Here is a 26,627-nt window from a genome sequence, read left to right as displayed (position 1 = left end):
GGGAACTAAGAAATGGGGGGAAAAAACGGCTGAGCTTGCGAGCTTGTCAGCGACCACTTGTTGCGCTCAGTCGATAAACGGAGCTTGCGAGCAACACTTGGGGCAAGCGGAGACGAAACGGCCAGCGCGAATAAAAGCCACGGCGAATGAGAAAAAAAGAAGAAAAACCCAAAAAAATATATGTACATATATATTTTTGAAGAAAATTGCAACACAAAGTTAACAAAAATCGAAGCGCGAAGGCGCACAAGGCGAACCTAGAAGTGAGGTTGAGGCAGAAGCACATAAAAATAAAACTAAAAACGGTACGGTTTATAAAATCAATACAAAAATATAAATATAAACGATGAACTAATAACTTTTTTAAGTGAAGAAATAACAAGAATTTTTGAAAAATGTCCAAAATAAACAAGTCAATTTATGAAAATTTTTATGAAATATTTTGCTCAATTAACTTTTGTTAAATGTTTATGTTTATACCAAAATAATTTGAAAAATCATTTCGTAAAAATAAACACACACACGAAACGAAAGACTTAAGACACAAACTTGAGCTGCCGCGAAGCATGAAACATTCAAGTGAAGTGAAGTGCCCAAATATGTATGCTGGTGTGTGTTAGTGTGTTGCGTGTATATAATATTTTTCTGCCTGTGTTTGTGTGTGTGTTTGTGTGCATATGTTTTATTGACCAAACAAATAAAGAAAACTCACGCCAAAACGAAAGAAAGAAGTTATTCATAACATTTTGTGGTCTCTCCTTTTGCACATTGTATTTGAGAGACGAAGCAATAAAATATAAAGTAAAATCAACATAAACTAAAAAAAAAAAAAACACACACATAAACTAAAAAAAGATATGAAAGATGTGGGGACAATGTAAAAAAACAAGAGTGTGTGGTACTGTTTTTAGTCCATTTGTTTGTTTTTCCACACTTCTATTTAGAGGGAAAGAGAGAGAGAGAAAGAGAAAGAAAGAGGGAGATAGACGAGGAGCGAGTGGTGCAGCGATTGAGCAATTTGAAATATTGCAACAGCCTCTCGACTCCTCCAGCATGACTGTCATAAATTTGTTGTTGAGCTTAAAGTCAAGAAAGAGTGGAGAACGAAAGGAAGCAGAGGGGGAGATAGATGAATAGGAAATCCAAAAATTGACTCTACATCAAGGATGATCTTCAGCGAGGAAAATGTGACAAATTAATAAGCAATTAAAGATCTGACAAAGCCCTTAGCTTAAGAGAGAAAAAGTTCCCTACCAAAAAAAGATAAACTTACGAAAGTTCTGCCAGTTTTTGGAGTTTCTTTATATGTCATAAAATTTTGTTATATATTTTTATATAATTGTGATTGAAGTTGTTACATGTGTACACTAAACTGCAATGCAAACAAAAAACACAAAAGTGACACAGAAAGAAACAAAACGATATAACTAACAGACGTGAAAAACTATACACACAACAACAGAAAACAAAAAAAAAAAAAATGAAAGAAAGAAAAAACGCCAAAAAAGCAAATATAAAATGGCAACATAAGAAAATGAAAACAACAACAACAACAAAGGTTTAAAGAAAAGATGCATAATGAAAAGTAGAAAATTATAATCGAAAAGAAAGAAAATTACATGAGGTTGCAATGAGCAAGCAAACAAGAAATTGGCAATTTGGCGAGATGCATGCAATAGATATCATTCATAAATGAATGAAGCAGAAATTTAACTCAAGGAAAAATTGAAATTTTCATTTGATATAAAGTGAAAACTATTACAAGTTATAGAAAAACATAAAGGACTTAGACACTGGGAATTTCTAGCTAAATTGAACCCTATTCAATATCAGTGCTCATTCTTTAAAAACTTTTCACTGAATCTCTTTTCGTTTCCTCCTCTTATCTTCATATCTTTAATGTTTAAATTTAAAGATTTTAGCACTAAGAAAAACTATGATCAAAATCACGGTCTATTTAATAATTTATGTATAACAGGGTACTTAAGTCTTTTAATTCCATCACAAATTAAACATTTGAGTACTTTGAAAGATGGGCACAATGGGAATGAATTGCATTTTTTTTTATTATTATCATTGAGGAATGAGTAATCAGATTTAGTAAAACATATTTTTAAGATTTCAGTCTTATCCAACAGGTTATGCAACTTAGATTATGGCACAACAGAGTCTATATGTAGATCAAAAAAATGACTCAAGACTTGTGTTTGAAATTTGTCTATAGTAAACTTTAGTTTTATTAGCTCATAATAGTTTTCTCAGAGTTTACAAACTTCTCTTGAGATTCAATTTAAACGCTTTGAAAACAAAGTAAATGATATAGGCACACAAGTAACTGAAGCAGACAGCTGTTGCTGGCCAAGTCTGTTGCTGTGTTGTTGCCGTTATCGTTGTGGCTGTTGCAGCTTTGGCCGAAATGATTGTTGTTGCCATTATATAAGAAGTGGCCATGCCACAAAAAATAAAAGAAACTAAAAAAAAAAAATAAAGAAAAAGCAAAAGGAAAGATGAAGAAAGAGCTGAGGAGAAATATAGTCGGCAAACGAGAAGGAAGCAGCAGCAAGTCACAACTAGCCCGACAGAGAGTTGTTGTTGTTGCTGCTGCAGCGTCTGCTGGCTGTATGTTGCATGTGTGTCTACTTGATGGTGTTGGTGCTGCATGTTGCACGAACTAAATACCCACTAACACTGCTATATTGTACGATTCGATTGCGCGAGGCCTGTTAAATAAGCCGTTAAACTGCATCAAGGTAACAACCGCTTGAAGTGGGCGTGTTATAAAGGCGTTAACGGAGTTCTTTTTTTTCCCCCATTTTTGACTGATTACAGCCAAATCAGCGACTTTTGTTTTCTTGAGGGTCTCTCTTTCTCTCTCTTTGGTGTGTGTCTTTGTCCTCCTCTCTTGCGTCTATGCAGCTCATGGCCGTCACAGAAATTATTTTGACCAACTAAATTGCAAGCATTGCAAAATATTTGCAAATATCATAAAGCTGCATATGCAGCAACAACAATATTAACAACAAAAACATCGATATAAACAATTTTTCATATGCGGCGGCGTCTCTGGCAATTGAGTTACGACGACGCTGACGCTGACAGCGGACGTACCCACTAACCAGTTGGCAACCTTGGCTTCGCGTTATTTTTGGCGCTGCTTTGCCTTGTTTTTTTTTTCGGTTGTCTGACTTTGCCGTTTGTCGTGTTTTTATACCCTGTAAGAAGTGCTTTCATTATGATCAGGTGTTTCCAATGCATAGAAGACAATTGCTCTCCATTTTTAAAGTGTAAATAGAATAAGTTAATCGCAGAAACTAGTGAACCTCAGTTCCAATATAAAAGAAGAAAATATTAATTATTAAATCATTTTCACATATTGATTTGTGGCTGAATCAAATATTAAGAGCTTAAGTGCACTCTGAAGTGCTTGAGGTCTAACAAATGCGACAAAATCTTGAGTCAAAAATAACTTATTTAGATGGATAAGTTCAGACGTCAAAGTGTTTTTCCATTTTGTTATTTTATTACCGTTTTTTTCCCATTGCGCAACAAAACCAATTTCAAGGGTATGTCACACTCATTGACAGATTTCGATCAACTTTCCTTATATAAAATAGTACCATCAATTTATAAGGTTTAGAGTCAAAAAGGTTAACTGAAAGGCATTAGTTTTGTTTAGTTTAGTGCACTTGGTATAAAATTTCTAAAGGAAAGAAGATCTGTTCTAAAGCAATAGATTTTCAACAAGAAACAAAACGCAATGTCTGTATAAAGGCTTAAGTAATTTGTTCACAAATAGTAAATACCTTTAAAATTTCAAATCGTGTTATTTTTAGGCAATTTGTGTTTGCATATTACCCAAAAAAAAATCAACTTTTTATTACGGTTATGACGCTGTTGTAGTAGATTCAAATTAATATAAACATTGCAAACATTTAATGTTTAAATGTATTGTATTTAGGCTCGTCAGGTTGTATTTTTTTTTCACGCCTCTCATTCTCTCTCACTCTTTCGCTCTGAACTGAGGTTGAAATGGTTGTCCTTTGCGTCATCTTGGTTACAATGTTAAGCAAACAGCAACAACATCAATTTATGGCCACGAATTTTGTTGGTTACTAACCTTACTCAATTTTTGTGTGTGTTTCGGCCAGGTTTTTTTTCGGTTTTTTTTTTATTATTTTCTTTTACTTTTGGGTTTTTACTTTCGAACATTTTTTATGGGCATTTTGTGTTTGCCTCTTTTTTTTTTTTTTTGTTTCTTGTTGTTTTGTCTTTGTTGCTGTTAGCCGGCGCATTATTAAGTTATCTATGAGATGCGAAGAGATAAATTATAAGAGAGTTGCCAGTTTTTTCTTTCGTTTTTTGGAACAAAACCTCCAATGAGCTGGCAGTCAAAGTGGGTCAAAGTCTGACAAGGCGAGGTCATTGATACGTCATTCATGAATTTCGTTTCGCTTTTAACAGGAATGATCGATAATTTAAATGAACAATGAGCAAATAGAAATTACAATAATATTGTTGTTGTTAAATTATACTTAAATCGAACTCAGAGGTCTATAAATTTTGATTCTGCTCATTGAATAGTGATAAAAAAAATTGTGTTTGTTTTGATAGAGAACGTACAATTTTATCTTACTTTTTTTTATGCGATTTCTTTATTTAAAACAGAATCCATTATGCATTATATCTAGTCGCAATTTATTAAGCTTCTTTTGACGTTAAGGTTACACTTATTGAGTATCCACTTTTTCACTTCATAATTTTGCCTTACAAATTACAATTCATCTCACATAATATGGCGGCTCTTTTTCAGACTTCTCTCATTACTCAAGTTGACACATTCATCAGAATCACATGTTATAAGTAGAAATTCACAATACTCGTCGACGCTGTCTGACTGTAGAGACTTTTCTCTTTTTTTGCTTTTGAGCCACTTTAGTCAGTATTTTTTTTCGCTATATAGTATATATTTACATACGATATCTTTTTGTGCATTTCACAGACCACTTCAGAAACTTATTTGTTTATTCTATATGCATTCTCTTGACGTCGATACACAATGTCTATACGATATGTAAAATAAAAGTGTATTTGTTATTCAAGACATTTGTTTTGTCTGTCTGCCTTTCCTGTTCTGAGTTATAGACCTTTTTTTATTTTTTGTGCAAATTGAAAATTTACATGCATTAGAGCTTGAAGAATTTCACTTGACAATAAAGGTACTTTTCCATTGTCTACAATATCTACCATATCCGTCTATATGTATCTGTATCTATGTCACTTGCCTTGCTTGCACTTAGTTTTAGCGAAATCTTGTCTTAATATTTACTTGATTTTATCTGCTAATTTTAAATGGAAATTACTATTTGACAAATATGACCTTCTGGTGCTTAGTTCACTGAGCAAGTTCCAAGAACTTGTAAAGTGGAACAACCTTTTCGACCATGTACAAGTTTTTTTTTTCCAATTTTCCATAGTTATAATTGGGAAATTATTTACAGCAATAATTGAGAAAATTATTTTGAAATTGTTATGGCAAAAATCAACTTAGATTGGTTTTAAAAATCGATTTGTGCAAAAAACAAAATTTACAAATTTGAAATTACTTTTTGTATTGAGTAATTTCTTATGGTAAGTCCTAAGCTCTGGGTTTTAAACAATATCTTAACTAAAGTTAGTATAAAATGTTGTGAACTTTTTATACATAAATTTCTTTTATAAATCTAAAGAGTTTTTGTAATTTTCTTTGCTTATTAGATGACCAGTAATTTTTCAAGTTCTCAGTTCTTCTTTATGTTCGACGTTTCTGCAATCTCATTCTACACCTTACAGTCTCTAATTCCTTAATAGGTATAGATTTAGCACAATGAATCTGGAATTTCATAAAGATGAAAGGTTAATGAAGCATTTTAAGGTACAAAGACTTGAGAAAAAACCGCAAAAATAATACAAAAAATTAAAAACCATTAAGGAAAAATCTACATTAAGTTAACGTTTTAATGATTTTTTCAATTAAGAAGCGAATTTGTAAGTTTTAAAGTCTATATTTTTTTTTGGTAGTCATGCTAGAGTGAGACAAAAGTTGGGAATACTTCATTTTTGATATGAAATGCATATACTAAAAGGTCTGCGATCTATTTAGCGCATAAGAAATATAAACAGTTCAATGAACTCTCTTCGAAACGAGGATTGCGGTTTTTTTTAGTTTTTACAAGTAAACGCGGACGTTTGAATACTTTTTTTGTGTATGTTTTTTTTTTTCACTTTCAGCCATGCGCCAAGTTGGCTAATTAGCAAGTGCTTAGAATACATAGAAGTATTATGGTTAGATCGAATGCTTTGTGTGCCATGGCACGTGTCTGTCATAAAGCCTAAAAGCACAAATCAATAAAATACATAACCAAATCAAGAAAAGGAGAATTATTGACGCAAATGATTAATTGCATGAGATAGAGAATAATGGAAATAGATGATGAAAAATTTATATAATTTTTATTTTTATTTATTTTTATATTTTTTCGTTAACAGAACATAAGATAATTCAAAAATCAAAAAAATATGGCGGCCGTTGAAGTGAGAAATGGTTATAAGTACTATGGCTCCAAATCGAATCCCAAGATTGTGCTCAATCAGCTGAATATGAATGTGATGCGTGGTTCCATGTGAGTGGCATACGAAATGAGTATGAACTTTATCTGCAGATCGATAATGTGTCTGAATATAATTTATGTTTCCAGTTATGGCTTACTGGGTGCCTCAGGTTGTGGCAAGACTACGCTGCTTTCATGCATTGTGGGTCAAAGGTGTCTTAATGGCGGCGAGGTTAACGTGTTGGGTGTAAAGCCTGGGCAACCTGGCAGTGGAGTGCCGGGATCTCGTGTGGGCTTTATGCCTCAGGAAATAGCTCTGGTCGAGGAGATGACCGTAAAGGAGACAATTTTCTATTTTGGTCGCATTTATGGCCTAACAGATGAGCGTATACGTGACAAGTTCAAGACTTTGAAGGAATTATTGCAATTGCCGCCAGCCCGACAAATGGTGAAGCAATGCAGTGGTGGACAACAGAGACGTTTATCCTTTGCCTGCGCCATGATTCATGATCCTGAACTATTGATTTTGGATGAGCCAACAGTGGGCTTGGATCCCATGTTGCGTGAGAAGTGAGTGAAGACAATTTTTTTTTGGGGAAATGTGCTAACTTGATTTTCTCGTCAACAGAATCTGGGATTTTCTTGTGGAAACTACCAGAAATAGCAAACTGGCTGTGATTATAACCACACATTATATTGAGGAAGCCAAGCAGGCTAATTGTGTAAGAAAACTTTTATGTTTAAACTTGCTTCTTTAAATTCGATTTCTAAAAGTATAAAGCCACAACAATTTTGAATTCATTCTGTAATTCTCTCATCTTTGGCATTCACATCTTTGTAACATGCAGCCACACTATTTATTGAGATCGGTAATTAATTTCGGTTTTACTTCACAGATTGGCCTCATGCGTAATGGCGTTCTTCTGGCAGAAGATACGCCTACGAACATCATGATCAAATTTGGCACTCAATCGATTGAAGATGCCTTTTTAATACTCAGTCAAAGGCAGGGCAATGAAGACGAATTAGTTCAGATATTGGATCATAATAGAAATCAAGCCTCAGTACCAACAGCTACGCTGCCTACGGAAGTGATAGATACCCATGAACCAAATACAATGGAGAAACCACCCATTCCACATGAGGTAGTGGGAAATGAAAACCGCAAAAAGATTTTCTTTACGACAAAAGGAAGAATTAAGGCCTTGATGACTAAGAATTTTGTGCAATTGTTTAGACAGCCCTCGTAAGTGTTGCAGATATTTCGAGAATAGCGATTTTACAATAAAATTTTGTTGTTTTGTTTTCAGGGGCATCATCTTTATGCTGTTCTTTCCCATTATACAGTTGTCTTGCTTCTATCTGGCCATTGGTAAAACACCCAAAAATCTAGAACTGGGCGTCTATACGGGCGAAGTGAAGAGCTATAGTGAATGTTTTGACGACAATTTGATTACAGTGTTTAATGCCAATGACAGTTGTCAGTTTAATAAGCTATCGTGTCGTTATATACAAGAATTGGGCGACGATGTTGCCATTAGAAAATATTATGCCACCGAATCGGAAGCATTGAAAGATGCCAAACGCGCCAATACTGTGGGCTATATACATTTTGCGCATAACTTCAGTGAATCGCTATATTCATTAATGGAAGAAGGTATTCATGCCCCCGATGGAGCTGTGGACAATGCCGAACTCGGTGTTCACATTGATATGACGGGTAAGGGAGGACATAGTTTTTGGGATGCATCGTACGGCCATTGTCTTTCGAACTTCTAGGTATTCTTTTGTGTCTCTTTCTCTCCTACTTTTATGATTTTTATAGATCAACAAGTGGCCTATTTTATGCAACGTAAATTACGCGATAAATTCAAAAATTTCATGGAGAAGGTGGTGGAGGAATGCAATGCATCAAAGGCTTTGGTGGAGTTACCCGTACAATTTCAGGATCCCATATATGGAAGTAATGATATTGAGTTTCAACAATACTGCGCTCCTGGTGTGGTAATGACGTGAGTAGATGATCAATAATGATTATCACCTACAAAATAATAAAACGAAACGATTGATTACATCCATTATTGATTATGTATTAAATTGAAATATCAACTTATTGATCTTTTAATTTCCTCCTAGGATGGTCTTCTTTTTGGCTACCTTAATGACAGCTGCTGTCTTTATTTCGGAACGCATGGATGGCATTTGGGATCGAACCTTGTTAGCTGGAGTTTCGGCCACTGAAATGCTTTGGGCACATTTGCTAACTCAATTGATTATAATGGCTTTGCAATCATTTGAGGTCATTATGTACATAGGACTTGTGTTTGATACATATAATAATGGAGATACGACAACTCTAATCGGTTTACTAACAATGACTGCCTTCTGTGGCATGCTGTTTGGTCTTCTCATATCTGTATTCTGCAAGTCACATACAGAGGCCAATTTTGTGGCAACAGGAGCATTTTATCCCATGATTATACTTTGCGGTAAATGTGAAAAACAAACCATATTTTCTTTGAAATGTTAATTTGAACAAATTTTTTGGTTCTTTAGGACTTCTTTGGCCTCTGGAGAGTATGCCAGATTTTTTGCAAGATTTGGTTATGGTATTACCATTTACGATACCCTCAATATCGGCCAGAAATGTTATAGAGAAGGGTTGGAGCATCACCCATGAGAAGGTCTACAATGGTTTTCTTGTTATGGCCGCTTGGACCATAATCTTCTTTGTTCTATGTATGGTGGGCATCAGACGTAAGGCGTAGGGCTTTTTCTGAATTTTCTATTTGGGTTGTTCTTCAAATTTTCATTCGGGGACTTTTTTTATTTTAAATAAGTAGTAGATGTATTTGCATTTCTCTATTAGTACCTTAAATAATAATTTAATAATTATTTGAAGCATATCACTCGCATGTTGTAGACTCGCTCATCATCCCATCTCATCCAAAAAAAGAAACACATTAATCAAACGAACAAGTGCAACACTAAATAGTGCCCTCAGAGGTCTATGGTAAAATTTATATAATCATATGGTCTTAAGGGTGTTTCACAAGAAAATATTTATAAAATCACAAAAAAGTGCACAAAATATTTTAAATTTATTACGGAGCAATAATTAATGTTTTTAGTACCAGAAATAAATTGCTTTGAATTGAATGTACATAGATAGCCCTGAACAACATAGGCAATATATAATATATAAACCCATAATTAATAAACTATACAAATTGTTAAAGAATTTAGAGCAAGTTGTACTAAAAATGTGTAAAAACGAATATTTGCAAAGCAACCAAAAATACAGAAATTAATAAAAATATTAAAAAAGAAAAAAAAAGATAAAAAAATTATGAGATTGGTTTTTCAATTTATTCTTTAATCAAATCAATTAACTTAAGCTGAAGTTTAAACAGATATATTTTCAATAATTAAATAGTTTTTCATTGGAATAATTCTTCAGAAATTATCTGATTTCTTATAAAGGTTAAACAGTTTTTTGTTTTATATTAGACCAATAAGTAAATTGTAGGTAAGTAAGTCAATAAAATTTCATTTTAAGTAACCTAAAAAAGAGCTAGACTAAAAACAGTCTAATTTTCATTTAAAATTGATTTTTTTCTAAACAGTTTTTCCAAATTTAATTTAAGAAAAAAAATGAAAGCATTTTCAATTAGCTTTACTTAATGCAAACATTGAATCCGGTGAAAAGGAAAAAGGCAAATAACCTCAAGCCACCGTCAACAAGTCTTTCAATGTTTGCCTGAAATATAAAATGCAAAGCAGCGCAAAACTAAAGCGAAAGTTTTCTCCACACCTAAATGAACACACATACATACATATATATTTGTATATATAGATATATATATATTTTTATAAATGTTGTGGTGTATGTGTGTGTGGGCCAAGGACAAGGACACGTTCACGACGTTGACTACGACGACGATGTCGAGGACATGGCAAAAGTTGCCTGACACACTTCGGGCTTAAAAGTGCTAGACAGAATGTCTGCCCGGTTGGCTGACTTCCAGGCACAACCAGACTTCTTCTACGTCTACCTCCCACCCTGCACTTGCTACCAACTTCTTGCCTCTGCCACAATCGTTGTCGGTGTCTGCCAGCAGACATTTTTATTACAAAACTTTATCTTTGCCAAATACGAAAACGAGTAGGAGACCAGAAGCAGCAGGAAACTCTCGTCTGTGTGCGAATGTGAGTGTGGTTGTGGGTGGGTAGGTAGGGGCTTATGTGGGTGTGGCATGGTTCCTAAAGTGTCGTTTGCCATTTATATAAGTTGCATATAAAATGTGCAAAAAGTTGTTTGCCAAAGTGTGCGTGAAAGTTGAAGAGAACTTGTTGCTGCCTTCAGTCAAAGGATGAATTTCGAGAATAAAATGGAGATGCAGATATATAGAAATGGATATTCACATAAACATACACATATATAAGAATTTGTAGGTGGGGAAAATGGCCATTGTTCGGTAACATAAACAATAAATGCTTTTACTTGTATCTATTTTGAAATGCTGTCATTCATTAATGGAAAATCTGTTATGTGTCCGAATTCCAATATCAATTTCACATTGGAAAGAGAAATTTATGGAATCTTAAAGACTATGACAGGATTATAAAACATTTCTGATAGCTTCTAATATGTTGTAATAGTCTTATCTATAATATTTAATTTTAAAGTTTAATTCTTGACATCCTTGACGGCTATTAACATAGTATACATAAATAAGAAAGTATAGAGATTTTCTGTTAAGGAAAAGAGAAGTTGAGCATATTACAGGGTAAGAAAGGAATTAAAAAGGCAAAGGCTTCTCGATGTAGCGTTAAAAAGATGCAAAATAAAAAAGTAGAAATCATTTTGTATATTGTGAGATGGTAAATTTGAATTAATTTAACGTGTTATATGTTCTGTTGCGCGGTCAGACAGGACACTCGGTTGTTTATCACAAATGTGGAAAGCATATTACCGACGGAATCCAATTATCAAGTTAGTCCAACAAATTGACTTTAGTTTAGTTATAACCAAACTAATAGATCAAATTGTAAAAAAGATTTTTACATTCTTCATTGTATTTTCTTTGTAAGAAATTGAAAGGATAACTAAACGCATTTCCATAAACACATAAAAGCTCTTAGGTAAAAGAGGAAAGTCATATCAACATAAAACAAAGTCAAGGTTTTAAAGTGCTTTGACCAGACTTAATACAATATAGTATGACTTCCAATGTCGGTCAAATGGTAAAATGAAATTATGCAAAATTTTAAATTGTTTGCACTATGCAACAGAAAGACAAACTCTTAGGGGGTCTAAAAGCAACTCCAGTTTAAAATATTCTCTCTGTCTTTCTATCCTTGTCTCTCAAGCAACAACTAAAAACAGTTTTCAACAGAAATAATCGCAAACGCATACACACACACACACTCACACACATACGGACAGGCAGATAGAAAAGTTGCAAGACTAGGTCAAGTCGCCTGGAAAAAGTTTTCGAGAGTTTGAGTTTTTCCTGTGTGAGTGTATATAACTAAAAAACAAAAAAAAAAAAAAAAAAGAAACTCACATTTTAAACAAAACTTTTCTATGGCCAAAAACAAAACAAAAATCACAATTTCTGACCTTCAGTATATATAACAAAAACAAACAGACCGACCGACAGACAGTTAGACTTTTGAATGAAACTGTATACTGTCCCCATGGCCCACTCCCTCACTTTCCTGTTGAGAATTAAAGCCTTTCTCGTAGACGATTCGGGCCAAAAATGTTGTTACAACTTTTGCTCCATTTCATGCATATGTAAAATTTGCCATTTTCGTCTGCAAAATGAGCGAGACAAAAGGCAGGGAAGGAGTCAAGGGGATGTGTGGCAGAAAGCTTAGGGTGCAACATTTTGTGGCTGTTTTTGCAATTTGACCTTAAAAACAAGTTGAACAAACTCAGATAGAATGAAAACAACAAAAAGTCTAATATTTAAACGTAATTTTAATGAAGGTAAAAGTGTTTTTTTTTGTTTGGTTTGGTTTTTTCTATGCGCTTTTGTCTTTACTTTGTGGCTGACCAAAAATGTATGTCGAATGTTCTATCTCTCTCTATCACTTTTCTAAACTTTGTTGTGTGTTTGTGTTTTGTGTGTGGTGTGTCCTTATGTATGTCCTTTCAGTTTACATTCCTTGTTCAACAGTTTTGCTCGAGTTCATTGACTAAAGGTGTTTCTGTTGTTCTCTCTTCCGTTCTGTTTGAAAACTCAAAAAGGTAGCAAAGCAAACATTTAAGTAGACTTAACAATCCGACATTACTAAGTGTCTAAGTGTCACAGTTAAAACAGCAGCAAATTGAGACAATTTAAAGATAAAAGTAAGCGCATTAAAACAAAACAATATGAACGATGAACGATGTTAATCACATCCAAATTAAATACCTTTTCTAATCAAGGATCTTTATAGGTTATGAATATTAGATGAACTTTAAATAGTTTTAAAGTCCAAGCATCTTCTACGAAATGTGTTGTTAACCCTTAGTTATAAAAGTTACTTAAAACTGAAAGTTATCTTAGATAGTAGATATTTCATTGCTAAATTTGTTTACTCAATGGAAATAGCTGAGAAAAATATTTCATATTGTAAGCCAAGTCATGAGTCAAATATATTTTGACAGAAGTAAAAACAAAACCAATAAAAATGCCCTCCAATCAAATGCAACAATATTTATCTTCAAAATGGAAAGAAAATTGAGAAATGGAGAACTGCAGAGGAGGAAGAAAAAAAAATGGGGAACCATGCACAAACAATACAAACTACAGACAGGTCCCAGTCAAATCAATGAAAGATGGAAAATCGAATTGAATCGAGTGCACAGAACAAGGAGGACTTCTGTTGGGCAATCTTTTTGCATTTCATTGACCCTTTAAATGGCAAAGATACAAACTCACGAACACACACACACACATATACAAAGAGTTTTCATTTATATACGACGACGAAGATGTCATATATGGCACCCACATCAGATCGAAGCGAAAGAGTTCTGGAGAAAAATTTGATTTGAGAGTTTATTCAATTTGCTTGCATGTGTGCGTAAACACGCATTTGGGAGAGAGAGCATGACGTTCAAAACTGATGGCTGATGGACAGTTCTCTCCCATTGCGTAGGAGGAGGAGGTAGAGAAAGGGAGAGAGAGAGAGAACTACCGCTTCCCTTGCTTCAACAACTCGGTGAACTCTGGCAATATAATACAATCAACGTTGGACTTCGACTCGATGCGCATTCGATGCGTTTGCCGTTTTTGAGGTAGCTACCGTTGCGTAGGCCCCACACACACACACACACTAGCATTCACACACACTCACACAAGGACAGTTATAGGTACATATATGTATGTATATAGACACATCGGTTTTTCCTCTCATATATGCAATGCCATTTTATGTATAGGCTTCGTTTGATTCACTCGCTCCTGCTATTTGCCCCCATTTTTTCTCTCACTCTTTTTATGTTGCCTTATGTACTGCTGCATCCTTCGTCCTGACTAGCACACACACACAAGATGTGAGAGTTTGTGTTTGTGGGGTTGGGAGATGGCTCTGACTGTGGCCATTATACACATGCGTTTGGCCTTTTGCCTGGCACAAATAACTAGGCAGCCGGACCTGGCGACTGCGGCGGGCGGAGATGGCGGCGGCGTCGCGTTGCGTTGTGTTGCGTTTTGGTCGTTTTATGTGCTGTGCAAATGCTGATTGCGATTCGGTACAATGGTATAAAACGTTTAAAGAAATCTTACCTGAAATTGACAAAAGATAAAAGAATTTTCAAATTAATAATTTTCAAAATCACGTATACGTAGGGTATACCAGTAAAACATAAGATAAAATTACTTATAATTAAACCGATTTTCCAAATTTTTAGTTATGTATTGTAGACTTAATATTAAACATTATCTTTTTAATGTTTAAAGTTTTTTAAATATTTTTGTACATTGTCAAATACGCAGCCCCAAGATTAAAGATAATTATCTAAAACAAATCCATGCATAAAGGTCCTCCTTATTTATTTTTGTCATTTAATGTTGTTACCAATTAAATCTCTCAGTTAATCACTATATATAGCACTAAAAGTAGGAAAGGAATTTGTATATTTTACTCGGAACTATAAAATAAATTCTTTTGAATTCCTCTTGAATTAGTCGGTCTATTTGCTTAGTAGTAGAGTACTTTTATCTATGACTCCTAAAGTAAGGACGCTTAAGGATCTGATAACGGCAGTTAATGTCATTCAGAGGATATACATACGTTAAAAATCCCATGTTTCTTTTTTCTAAGAAACACTTTCTAAACTTATAGTTAAGTTTAAGCCTTTCATGTTTGATAATATTGGTCTTATAAATTAACAATATTATTACGTTTAGCGATATCTGATAAAAACGTTAAGTTTACAAATCATTTTCATCCCACTGTGAACAAAGGCAGAGAAATTAAAAAAAGGATTGCGCCCCCCAATGCAGCGACCGAAAAAACAACAACGGCAACAGCAACAGCAGCAATAAACGCGCTGGGGAAAGTGAGAGAAGGAGTGAGCAGCAGAGGAGGTGGAGATGAAAGGGTAGCCATACAGGCTATGCTTGACGTTGGCTCTGAGGGAGGGAAGGAGGTAGGAGGAGAGAACGTCAACGGGCAGCAACGCAGCCTATTTCGCTGATGGTGGAAAACAGCAGCAACAACAACGACAGAAAATGGGCAGGACGAGTGGGGGACACACAACAACAACGCAAAAATAGAGAAACAGACGCACAATGTGCAATATATGAGGAAAGGAGAGAAGGGAGTCCTGCACAGACACAGAGAGAGAGTGAAAGAGAGAGAGAGAGAGAGAGATTCACAATGCACAGGGAAAGCGGAAATGAATATGGAGGAGGCTGCTGCTGTGGGTAGAAGAGAAATGGACAATGGACAAGCACTAAAATGCAGGGAACGTACATATGCACACGCTCACACACACACACACAGAGTTGCCAGGACTACACCTATATACGAAACTCATGTATAGTACTCCCCCTTCCCCACATCATCTCTCCACTCACTCACTCTGTCCCTTTCCCACCCAGTTTTCCCTCTCTATCCGGCTTTCTCGCTTGTTTACCAATTTATTTTGCGCACAAAACGAAACACGGAAAATGCATGAGGCCCAAAAGCAAACCAGAAACAAAAAAAAAAAAAAAACAAAAAAAATTCGAAAAAATTGAGCAAGACTTTGCAAACGAAAGCAATGATAGCCATGCACACACATGCACTCATACAGAGCAGCTCTGTGTGGACCAGGGCCAGAACCAGAACTCTCTGACCGAGCAAAAGAAGAAGAAAAAAATGGCAGAAATTTCAGTTCGATTTTTGGTCATAATGCACGTCGAGTTTCATCTCTTCTGTGTGTTTGTGTGTGTGTACATACATATGTGTGTGTGTGTTTGTGTGTGTTGGTCCTTCTCTTTTACTCTTATGGCGTTTGGTTTTCCTGCACTTATTTTTCCTTTTCAACTTCTTCTTCTATGAGAACTTTTTCTTCCGTTTTGTTGTTGCTTGTTTGCCACTTTGTGCGTGGATTTTTCTTTCCTCTTTTGGTGTGGGTTTTTTCTTTTTAGATTTTCCCTTATTTCTGTTTTGTTGTTGTTGTTCACATCGCGACTTGAATGTGCGAGATTGTTGTTTTCTTTTTTTTTATGGTTTTTTGCCTTAACCCTGACTTTTGACGTAGTAGTAGAACGTAGTAAGGACGTAGTATGCAGCCACAAAAAGTAGTCGAAAAATGGAACGCGGGCTGCTTCTGAGGGTGTTTGCAAAAAAGAAAGGAAGAACGACACACTAGAAACAAAAAGAGAGAAAATGTATGGCACAAAGGACATGAAAATGCCTAAAAAGCCAACTACAAACAAGAGAAAGAGAGCGAAAGAAAGGGAACAAGAGCAAATGTTGCAAAGATGTAAAATGAAAGACTCGATGATATACGAAGTTGATGGGTTATAAAGATGCCAAGCCAGGAGTAAACTAATGGAACTTTCTTGATGCCTACGAAAACCTATCCAAATCCATCGAGAGCTTCATAAACCTAAATGTCCACCAATTTTATTGCCTACATTCAAGCGCTAGGAGCCCCAAATCTATGGAGATTGTTCATTGCAAAGCATAATCAAAAATTTGTTGAGTCCTTCTACTGTTTGCTTAAAGCTATTAATCCTCTTTTCTCTTTGGTTTGGCATACATTAAAGACGCATAAATAACCGATGATGGAGTTGTGCATTGTTTAGCTAAGGAATGTGAGCGAATAGCTTGTAAATGAAGCTGATGAGTAAAAAGAATGCAAAAGAATTTTTTAAATTTTAATCTACAATATCTCACTTGATGCAAAATCGAAATTACTTTTTTTGGGAACATCGCAGAAGTGTTCAATAAAATCTAGTGTTAGGGTGAGGTTCACTAGAAAATTTCAGGCCAAACTAATTACAGAAAAGTGCAAATAGTAATACTTTCAAATTCTATTTGTAAATAAAGAAATTTTGAAACTAAGTAACTTAGTTCTCTTCAAGCATTTCAACAATTTTCTCATACCTTCTCAGTTTTCCGACAGATTGATTTCAACGAGGCCTTTTTACATATTCGAAATGGTGATATTTATCATAATTTTTCTCATTCTTCCAGGGTTTATTTCAACCTTGCCCCATAAGAGTATGGCTCAAAAGCTATTGGTTACCTATTTGCAAGACGGAGAGACCTATATTCAAAATGATTTACCAGTGTTGCGAATATTATATGATACCAATATCATTAAAATCTATTGTCGGCAGGCTAGCCCTCTAACATGGCAGAATCTCTTTCAAACAGTTGAATTACACTTGGAATTTCAAGAAACAAAAAATGTCGTGGATTGGCAACAATACAGGGAAAAAACAGCTTTTGAGGTTTACCGTGCACATCACTTGAAGCGGGAATACTTTGTGGGGAAATACCTAACGAAAAGTAAGCAGAAAACTCATGTGATTGAGTTGCCGGCCCATGAGAAATCTTGTTATGGCATATATACAAATCGGACATATAAACTAAAGGTGGGGAAAATGCCATGTGATCGTGATCGTTTGGCGCAATTAATCTTGGGTTTTGGATTATTCTTAATGGCGCCCATGATATCAACTAGCCCATACTGCTTTACTTTTTCGTCCATCTGTTTTGGATGGTGGGTAAGCAGTGTAATCCTGGTTCAAGTGGCTCTTTATCTCGCAGGGGATCGGGATTTTAAGGGTCTGCAGCCGCTAATAACGAATCTGAATATAATTTTCGAAGAGAATATGATGTTGGTGATTGGAATTTGGGTGGCTGCTGGACTATTGATGAAAAAACTCTGTCTGCGTTGGCGATGGTTGTGGCAATTCAGTATCATAAGACATGTTCTTTGCCGGATATATAGGCTTGTAGCCTATTTGATGATATCTTCGGCCTCGGATTATAATTTATTTGGTTGGTTTTGTGTATTCGTGTTCATGCCATGGCGGGAATTGGCGTGTCTGTATGTTTGGCTAAAAAAACATAATATCTATTATCGACGCCTTATTGGCCAATTTCTGGGCTATAAGAAAAACCAGCCGATAAAAAATGAGGAGCCATTTGCAAATAGAATTCAAGAGATCGGAAATCAACAAGAAATGAATTTACTAATAGCTCATGACCTTTATCAATCAAAATACCAAATGCATTTACGTGTTATGAACCAAGATCCGCCAGAACTAATGGGTATTGATTTTGTTAATGATGACGATGGTTATAGTTCTTCGATAACTACAATCCATAGTAATCGATATCAATTTAAAAGTGGCAGCAGTTCTTCACGCAGTCTTAGGTATGGAGATTAAATTTTGTACGAAAAAGCCACAAAATGCATTTCGTTAATTGAAAAGTAAACGCACACAGAAAATATTGCCTTGGGGTCTTTTTTTCAATAGAAATCGAAGATGCCAAAGAGACAAGAGTCGAGTGGGAGACGTCGAGGCGAGTTTTTTCAGGTGTAGGTAAATGTGGACGCAGGTTGAGGTCCAATAGTCCTTTAGGTTAATACTGACTGTGTGTGTGTGTGTGGAGGGGGGTGACTAATGTGTTGGACACAAAATGTAGAGGCAAAATGGCAGGCATCCTCTCATACACACACAAGTTGCGCCTAGTTGCTCTTTGGTCAAAAAGCAGAAATAAGACAAAGCAGGAAAAAAAAAATGGATCTCTTGGCTACCAGGAAAGTATTTCAAATATGAATGTCAAAAGGGAAATCAGCTGTTTGACCCCAGCGATGACGCCTTATGAGTCGAATGGTCAAGCTTTTTCTTAGCTTTTGGAAAGGTTTATTAACTTTTAACATTTGTTTGATTTTCTGTTGAATTCCTTTACAACTTGAAGTGGCAAATTTAAGATTTTCTAATAAATCTATAATCAAATTACAAATTGTAGATCAAAAAGGACTCCTTAAATATTATAAAAATATGCTAGCCGGAAAGGGGAAAGGATACATTTTTATTTGTACGATTGGTGGCCGTGCCGTTTTGGTACTTAGTATAATTAACTTAATTGTCCTTATAATCATTCCGCTTTGCTTGTAATACTGCCAAAAATGTATCCTGAGCACACAGCAGCAGCAGCAACAAAATCAACAACAACGGGAAGATGAGAAACTGCACTTGGACATTTGCTTTGCCTTTGGTAGTTACAAAATAAGAGACTCGGTGGACTCAGTCGAGTCACCAGCAGCAAGCGAATACACAAAATGTGCCTATTAACCCTACCCCAACGCCCTTTTTCCCTCGTCCCGTCGCCCAGTTTCTGTCTCTCTCTCTCTCTCTCTCTATATCTATCTCTGTGGCACCACCAAAACTAGCCTAGCCTCACTCACTTGCCTGTTTTGCCATTAGCAACAACTGGAACAACAACAATAACAAAAGTTTGGTCAAACGTCAGAAATGTTCGTTCGTTTAGCTATTGAACACACACAAACACACACCCACTTAGAAGGAGGAAAATGTTCAGTACCCCCCTCACCTCATCCATCCGTTAGAGTCGACCCAACTGACTACTAAGCCTCGGCAAATGCAAATGTGCAAAATGCGCTTTGACGTCCATGTGGATAAGAGAAACAGAGAGAGAGAGAGAGAGAGAAAGGGAAAGAGTGGTAGAAGATAATGGATAGAGAGGAGGCAGGAGTCAGGATGCGCATACGGTTGGTCCTAGACGTGAACATCAACGTGGACCGACAACGACGATGAGGTAGGCGCAAACGCATTTCAAATCGAAAAGTGGAACTTCAATCATTTGACGACGGGGCGGCAGCAGGTAAACCAGGAATCATTTTTTTCTGCCTCCTTTTTTTTTGGGCCACAATATACATAGAAATCTGGGTATTGCACGGTATTATGCGAGGGGTATATGGGACTCAGAATACCATAAATTACCTGATAATATATTATAGAACTCGAATGGGTAATAGGTTAAAAATATCAAAAACACCTTCCTCAGCATACTCATAGGCAAAGCTTTAAATACCGATTTTTATTTATCCTATTTATCCGATGTGATTGAATTGGGAATATGATGCAAAATATACTAAATACTATCTTTACATCCTTTCGACAAATAAATTTTATGTACGCTAGAGTCAAAAAGCTCTTAAGTTGGAGGCGCGAGTATGATTTAAAGAACCAGACACGAGGGTATCGAAACGGAATATATATACTTATGTATATGTATATATTTGGGTTTTAAATATGTCCCCTACTATACTTCAACGCATTTGAAATCTATCCTCGGAAACGGTGTAAAAATGTTTCATATATTTAAATATTTTATATTTTTGCAGAGGTAAATACAGGGTATCTTAATTTGCTAGCAATTCTAAATACTCGCATCACGATTTGTTTTACTCCTCACCTCCCCCTCTATCCGTTCAACATTCACACACACACACATACACACAGCTTGGTGGTGGATGGAAAATTGACTAAATGCAACGTTTTCGAGTTCATTACGAAAGCGAACAGTTTCCATGGGCAGAAAGGACACAACGCGATGTCCTCCACACAATCACACCCATGCACACACACATTGGTCGGTCGGTCCGAATGGGCCAATTTTCCCATTCGAATTGGATTCTTTGGCCATATCAACATATTTTGTTTGGATCATTTTATCTGTTTTGTTGGTGGTTGATTCCCGTTTGGGACATTGCAGCTTATTCATGGGTTGGTTAGGGGGTTGGGTAGTAGTAGTTGGGTGGTGAAAACAGCAGAAATAATAAAAAACAAGATGCATTTTCCATTGAAGGTTTTCCGCTGTTCCTGCGGGGTTGTATGTATGCATACACACACACACACACACACACACACGCACGAAAGCTGCTTCAGAGGTCATGGCACGTAAATTTTTCTAAGCATCCCAGGGTGGAATATCAAGAAAATCCTGGAAAAATACACTTCTCAATTTCAAAACTACTATACAAAAAACTTGACTTTAAATGTAGATTTATTGTTAATTCAAATTTTAGTAACTTTTTTTCACAAAAGAGATTCTCATCTCTCAAAAAGGCAAAAGTATTTAAGAAAATGCTTTAAGATCGTAGATTCTGATAATTTTTCCAAGGCTTTTCTTTTACTTGAATATTAATAAAGACTTATGTATATTAAATAAAGTAACATTTTAGTTGATCGAAACCACTTTCTTTCATATAATTTAGAATTATATCATCATCTTTCGAGAAAAACAGATCAGAAGTAATTCTAAGACTGAGAGATGACGTTTTACAGAGTTTGATTACATATGTACATACATATATCATTTTTTTCAAAAACTTCCAGTTCGCTAACTATTTCAAAAACCAATATTTACCATTTCACATACAATTCGCTGATTTCACGATACTAGAACTGATTCAATTCAACAACGTTGCAATAGATAACTGATTTTGAATTTAAATTAGAAAAAATTTGACTTTGAATTTGAAAATATTTGACTTTAAAGAAAATTACCTGATAAAAATTATTTCCATTATTATTAAATACTTCTTAGTTTCTTAAGTTTTCAAAATATATACCTCAAAAGAATATTAATTCAAGTTTACATTATAAAATTAATTATAATTTTGTATATAATGCTTAGCAAAATATTGTAGCACTTATTTATTTATGGCACTACACGAAATTTACTAACTTATGGACTCCAAGTCCATAACTTGGGCCTGTCTTAAGTCTAAAAATTTTATGTTATACAATAAAAAGACAAATCAAAACTCAAGATTAATAATTTTTAAACTTTACCCGTTGAATACAGATACAAAGTATGTATTTTAATGATTAAGGTTTTTGCTGTGTTTAACGTTTCAACATTTTCAAGGTTCTAATATTTCCAAAATATAATTTAATAGTTTACTTGAGAATTTATTAGGAACATACTATGTACCTATATTTAAATAGAAATTAACATAGATTTTCGAAACTGCTTTTTTTGTATTTTTTATTTCAAATAATGTTAGATTTCGTTAATACCACAAAACCCAATTTACAAACCACAATTGTAATATTTGTCCAATTAGATTTTCTTGACACTTTGAACTTTATAATTTCAAGTGCCAATGTTTAACATAAATATTATTATTTATTTGCCTTTGACTTTTCTCAGAATTATGTAAAAATATTTGTTACTAACCTGAACCATTTTTGTGTAGTTTCTGTTTTGTGGTTTTGTATATTAAATCCAAATCCAAATAAAATCAAGTGCCAGGCCAAAAACAAAACAAAATTTAAAGCCGGCAAGTTTTGTTTTTGTGATGTCGGCGTCGGGGGAGGCAGCGGCAGAGCAATAAACAATGCAAAAAGCAGCCGCTACAGCAACAATAAACACGCGTACTAGTGAGAGCAAGAAAGAGAGACCGAGCAAAAAGAGCGTAGCACTGCACGTGTTTCACTTTTGTTGTTGCTTTTCTTTTGGGCGAAATCGGTTTCGTTTTATTCGCTTTTGTTTAATTCATCATTCACACATTCGTCAAATATTATTTACACCTAAGTACTTAGCAGTATTCATAATTTTGTTTATTATTATTGCATTTAATTTTATGCGTAAAACGAACCGCACGCGTTGAAAACAGAAACAGTTATTCGCCTCCGTGGTGAGCAAAACAATACCAGCTCACTTTACCTTTTTCACCATAGACACATGGTCCATGTTTTCAACAGCAGCATTCGATATTCACGCTCTACTAGACTATTGCATACTCTGCCATGAAAGTGAGACAGAGGCACATGATTTTAACGACAGCGATAATTACAAAAAAGTATTTATTAAATATATGTATTTTAAGCCTTTGTTCCTAATATGCAATACGGTTTGCATTATTAGAAATAGAAACTGTTAAAACATTATCATAACATTAACAAATATCTGAAATAGTCAAACTTCCCTAAAATACCCTACCCACAACACTTTCGTTCGATGCAACTCGACCACACATCGAACATCAAACAACTATCGAAAAAAATTTGTATATTCGCTATTTATCGGTTAGACTCAGGCCTTTGCACTGCCTCACATCACTAGCACGAACCATTAGATTGTCCATCGCTAATGCGGTTTTTTGCAAACGTTTTGTTTTGGGAGAATTTTTAATAAGAAAAATTGTGTTAAGAACTCATTTACAATGTCCGACAATGAGTACGAGCGCTTTGAGATCACCGATTACGACTTGGACAACGAATTCAATATAAACAGACCTCGTGGCAGGCAGAGCAAGCACCAGCAAATTTATGGTAAGGGGAAAAATCTCTGTCGCTTCATTTAACTTACTGTGTTTGTTTTAGGCATTTGGGCCGATGGGGATGACAGTGAGGAGGATGAAGGTAGCCGCCCTTCGCGATCCCGCAGTCGGGCTCCCAAAGATTACACCATGCCGGTCAATTTTGTGGCAGGTGGAATCCAACAAGCTGGCAAAAAGAAAAAGAAGAAGGCCATTGAAGACGGCAACGATGGCGAAAATAAGGATAAAGATGACAATGAGGAAGCGGAAAACAGCGATGCATCCAGCGAAAACGCCCGTCCTGCCTTTGGTATTCAGAAAAGCACCGATGAGTCTTCTTCGGCGGATGAGCAAAAGCCTACAATGGCAAAAATAAAACAAACTGCCGGACTGAGACATCGCTCGCATATACCCAGTGATCGTAATGTGGGAGCGTGGGAGCAACATACCAGAGGCATTGGCGCCAAATTATTGCTTCAGATGGGCTATGAGCCGGGCAGAGGTCTCGGCAAGGACTTGCAAGGTATTTCCCAACCTGTGCAGGCGCATGTAAGAAAAGGTCGAGGCGCCATAGGAGCATATGGACCGGAGACAGCTGCCAGTGTAGGTGGCAAGCCAAAACTGAGCATTAAAGTCGACGAAGACGTACAAGAAGCCAAGGAATTCAAAGAGCAGATGAACAAATGGCGAAAAGGCGGAGCAGCAGGATCCGCAGCCGATAGTCAAGAAAAGGCTGGCAAACGTTACTACTACAAATCCGTCGAAGAGGTCATAGCGAAGGGCAAAAAATCCCAGCATTTGTTATCCGAGAAATTGAGCAAAAAATTGGGCAACGTGCCAGTAATTGATATGACGGGACCGGAGAAACGTGTTCTCAGTGGTTATCATGCCTTGGGTCAGGCTAAAGTTGCAATCGATGATGTTGAGGAGAAACCAAGTGGAGTTTCGGCCTTTGCCATGCCTGAATTGACCCACAACCTGCAACTTTTGGTCAGCCAATGCGAACAACAAATCATATCCATAGATAAATCCGAGCGTGAATCCTCTAGCCAGCAGCAGGCTTTGGAAATTGAATACAAACATCTCGAGGAAATAGTCCAACTGGAACAGAACCACATTAAAACACTCGAAGAGGCTTTAGAAAGAGTGGACAAGCTGTGTGAAGATCCCGAAATAAGTCTATCGCAGGCGGAACACTTATTCCTCGAACTCATCCATGATTATTCATCAGAATTCAAGGAATTCGGTCTGGCCGATTTGGCTGCCGGCGTTATAGCGCCCTTAATGAAAAAGGAACTATCTAGCTGGGAACCTTTGGAGCAGCCTACTAAACCCTTGCAGCTGGTTAAGAAATGGCGAAGTATGCTTCAAGATAAGGATCTTACTGAACAAAAGTCACGCAATGTCTTTGATCCTTACTCGTCATTGATCTGGGCCGGAGTGATGCCATCGTTTCGTACCTGTGCCGCCAATTGGCCACCAAAGGATTATTCGCCCATGGCTGCTCTACTCGATGCTTGGGCCCCATTAATGCCCACATGGGTCCTCGATTCGGTGTTGGAACAACTCATACTGCCGCGATTGGCCAAAGGAGTACAAGAATGGGATCCCCTAACGGATACTGTTCCCATTCACAGTTGGATTTTGCCTTGGCACGGCATTTTGGGTCCCAAACTGGAAGAATCCATATACCCTCAGATAAGAAGTAAACTTGGTGCAGCCTTGCAATCCTGGTCTCCAGCGGATCGTTCAGCCCGTGCTATGCTAACACCCTGGCAACAGGCGTTTCCCGAAGATGAAATGGTTCATTTCCTTCTGCTTCATATTATTCCCAAATTGCAAATTGTTCTCGGTGAGTTCATTATCAATCCTTTGCATCAAAACTTGGAAATGTGGCATCAAGTTTGGGAATGGAATGAATTGATCCCACCCATGCATATGGCCAATTTGTTGGATAAACATTTCTTTCCACGCTGGATGCAGGTAAGCATTATCGAAACCTCTTCACCTCCATTGGCATATGTTAATGAGGTTTTCTTTTTATAAACTCTAGGTTCTGGTATTATGGTTAAATCAATCGCCTGACTATGCGGAAATCTCTCGTTGGTATACTGGTTGGAAAAGTATGTTAAGTGAAGAATTATTGCGTGAACCCTCGGTAAAGGAACACCTACGACGTGCTCTGGAAATGATGCATCGCGCCACAGATGCCTTGCTGCAACCAGCAACGGCCGCACCACCGCCCCCTGTGCCACCAGCTCCGCCAGCTGCTGTTCTCTTGCCGCCTGTTATGCTTATGGAACAGCCCGCGCAATTGGAGTTCAAAGAATTGGTCTCACAGAAATGTGCCGAATTGGGCATTATTTTTGCACCCCTACCCGGTCGTCGGGAATTGGGCAAGCAGGTGAGTCTTAAATTGATTATGAACTGTTCTTAATTCACATCTAAACAGTCTAATCATAACAAACTTTTATTTATTTCAGATTTATCGCGTGGGCAAACTTTTTTGCTACATTGATCGAAATGTCTGCATGTTGAGCGATGGCAACTTTAGCAATTGGCAACCTGTGGGCCTTAATCAACTATTAGAACGTTCACAAACAGGAGTACTTTAGATATATACCACAAATATCTACTGTAAGCTATTAGTTAGTTAGTTATGTTTAAAGAATTTTTCAGTTGTATTGTTGACAAAAGTTGTAAATAAATAAAATAGCCGTTAAGAATCAGTTAAAGTAAATATTCGTCTCAGGCAACTGATAACATTGTCATATTTATTTTCATTGAAATATATTAAATCTGATTCCTTTAGCTAAAGGTTTCTTTTAATTTAATATTTGTCAACTCTTTATTTTTTGGAAATTTCCATGTTCTTGAAATGTGTCAGAACTTCTCTAGTACGAGAGACGTGTACTTCAAAATCTCAATATTTTGAATAATTTTTTACTTTTATCAGCTCTTTATACCCTGGCGAATTGCTTTCTTTACTAAATTTACAGTAGCGGAAAGTATAATCTTTTGGCTTGGAATTTCCTACATAACTCCATGATGACTATTAATCAAACTAAATAAATGTGTATAATTGGAATTGGGAAAATGTTATTAGCGTTCTATTTTTACATCAATATACACATTTTATTTTAAAATTTTTGCAAAAAATTTAAACATTCTATCCGAAAAAAAGACCAAAGATAATGCAAATTTAAGACTACAAAGGTGTAAAATAAAAAACGACA

At 36.0% G+C, this 26,627-nt stretch overlaps 4 protein-coding genes across 4 annotated transcripts in view; 3 read left to right on the top strand and 1 right to left on the bottom strand.

The window, feature by feature from the left end:
* Positions 1–22,754, bottom strand: part of LOC137581015 (neuroguidin) — a 53,171-nt gene extending 30,417 nt beyond the window's left edge. The window contains exon 1 of the mRNA XM_068295171.1: positions 22,308–22,754. Coding sequence (XP_068151272.1) covers positions 22,308–22,316 — 9 coding nt within the window. The 5' untranslated portion in view covers positions 22,317–22,754. The remainder of the gene's footprint in view (positions 1–22,307) is intronic.
* LOC137580397 (ABC transporter G family member 20) lies at positions 82–9,910 on the top strand. Its single transcript, XM_068294418.1, has 9 exons — positions 82–305; positions 6,526–6,659; positions 6,735–7,157; positions 7,216–7,309; positions 7,484–7,833; positions 7,898–8,307; positions 8,413–8,599; positions 8,724–9,076; positions 9,144–9,910. Exons 2-9 carry the CDS (start codon positions 6,556–6,558, stop codon positions 9,353–9,355), a joined length of 2,133 nt encoding a protein of 710 aa, XP_068150519.1. The 5' UTR covers positions 82–305; positions 6,526–6,555; the 3' UTR covers positions 9,356–9,910.
* LOC137580588 (nuclear envelope integral membrane protein) lies at positions 17,191–18,481 on the top strand. Its single transcript, XM_068294685.1, has one exon. The coding sequence runs from the start codon at positions 17,240–17,242 to the stop codon at positions 18,479–18,481; it is 1,242 nt and encodes a 413-aa protein (XP_068150786.1). The 5' UTR covers positions 17,191–17,239.
* Positions 22,755–23,189: 435 nt separating the features above from the next.
* On the top strand, positions 23,190–26,202 carry sip1 (septin interacting protein 1). The gene is made up of 4 exons (XM_068294413.1): positions 23,190–23,404; positions 23,456–25,374; positions 25,445–25,795; positions 25,875–26,202. Exons 1-4 carry the CDS (start codon positions 23,296–23,298, stop codon positions 26,004–26,006), a joined length of 2,511 nt encoding a protein of 836 aa, XP_068150514.1. The 5' UTR covers positions 23,190–23,295; the 3' UTR covers positions 26,007–26,202.
* Positions 26,203–26,627: the final 425 nt, after the last annotated feature.

The sequence above is a fragment of the Drosophila tropicalis genome, unplaced genomic scaffold, assembly GCF_018151085.1.
Source record: "Drosophila tropicalis isolate 14030-0801.00 unplaced genomic scaffold, ASM1815108v1 contig_845, whole genome shotgun sequence".
Lineage (NCBI taxonomy): Eukaryota > Metazoa > Arthropoda > Insecta > Diptera > Drosophilidae > Drosophila > Drosophila tropicalis.
The sequence above is the reverse complement of the archived record's forward strand: the minus strand, read 5'-3'. Positions and strand labels throughout refer to the sequence as shown.

Coding starts and splice junctions, on each gene's coding strand:
- LOC137580397 (XM_068294418.1), top strand. CDS start 6,556: ATGGCGGCCGTTGAAGTGAGAAATGGTTATAAGTACTATGGCTCCAAA. Junction 6,660..6,734: donor AATGTGATGCGTGGTTCCAT/GTGAGTGGCATA, acceptor TTATGTTTCCAG/TTATGGCTTACTGGGTGCCT. Junction 8,600..8,723: donor GCTCCTGGTGTGGTAATGAC/GTGAGTAGATGA, acceptor ATTTCCTCCTAG/GATGGTCTTCTTTTTGGCTA.
- LOC137580588 (XM_068294685.1), top strand. CDS start 17,240: ATGGTGATATTTATCATAATTTTTCTCATTCTTCCAGGGTTTATTTCA.
- sip1 (XM_068294413.1), top strand. CDS start 23,296: ATGTCCGACAATGAGTACGAGCGCTTTGAGATCACCGATTACGACTTG. Junction 25,375..25,444: donor TCTTTCCACGCTGGATGCAG/GTAAGCATTATC, acceptor TATAAACTCTAG/GTTCTGGTATTATGGTTAAA. Junction 25,796..25,874: donor GTCGGGAATTGGGCAAGCAG/GTGAGTCTTAAA, acceptor TATTTATTTCAG/ATTTATCGCGTGGGCAAACT.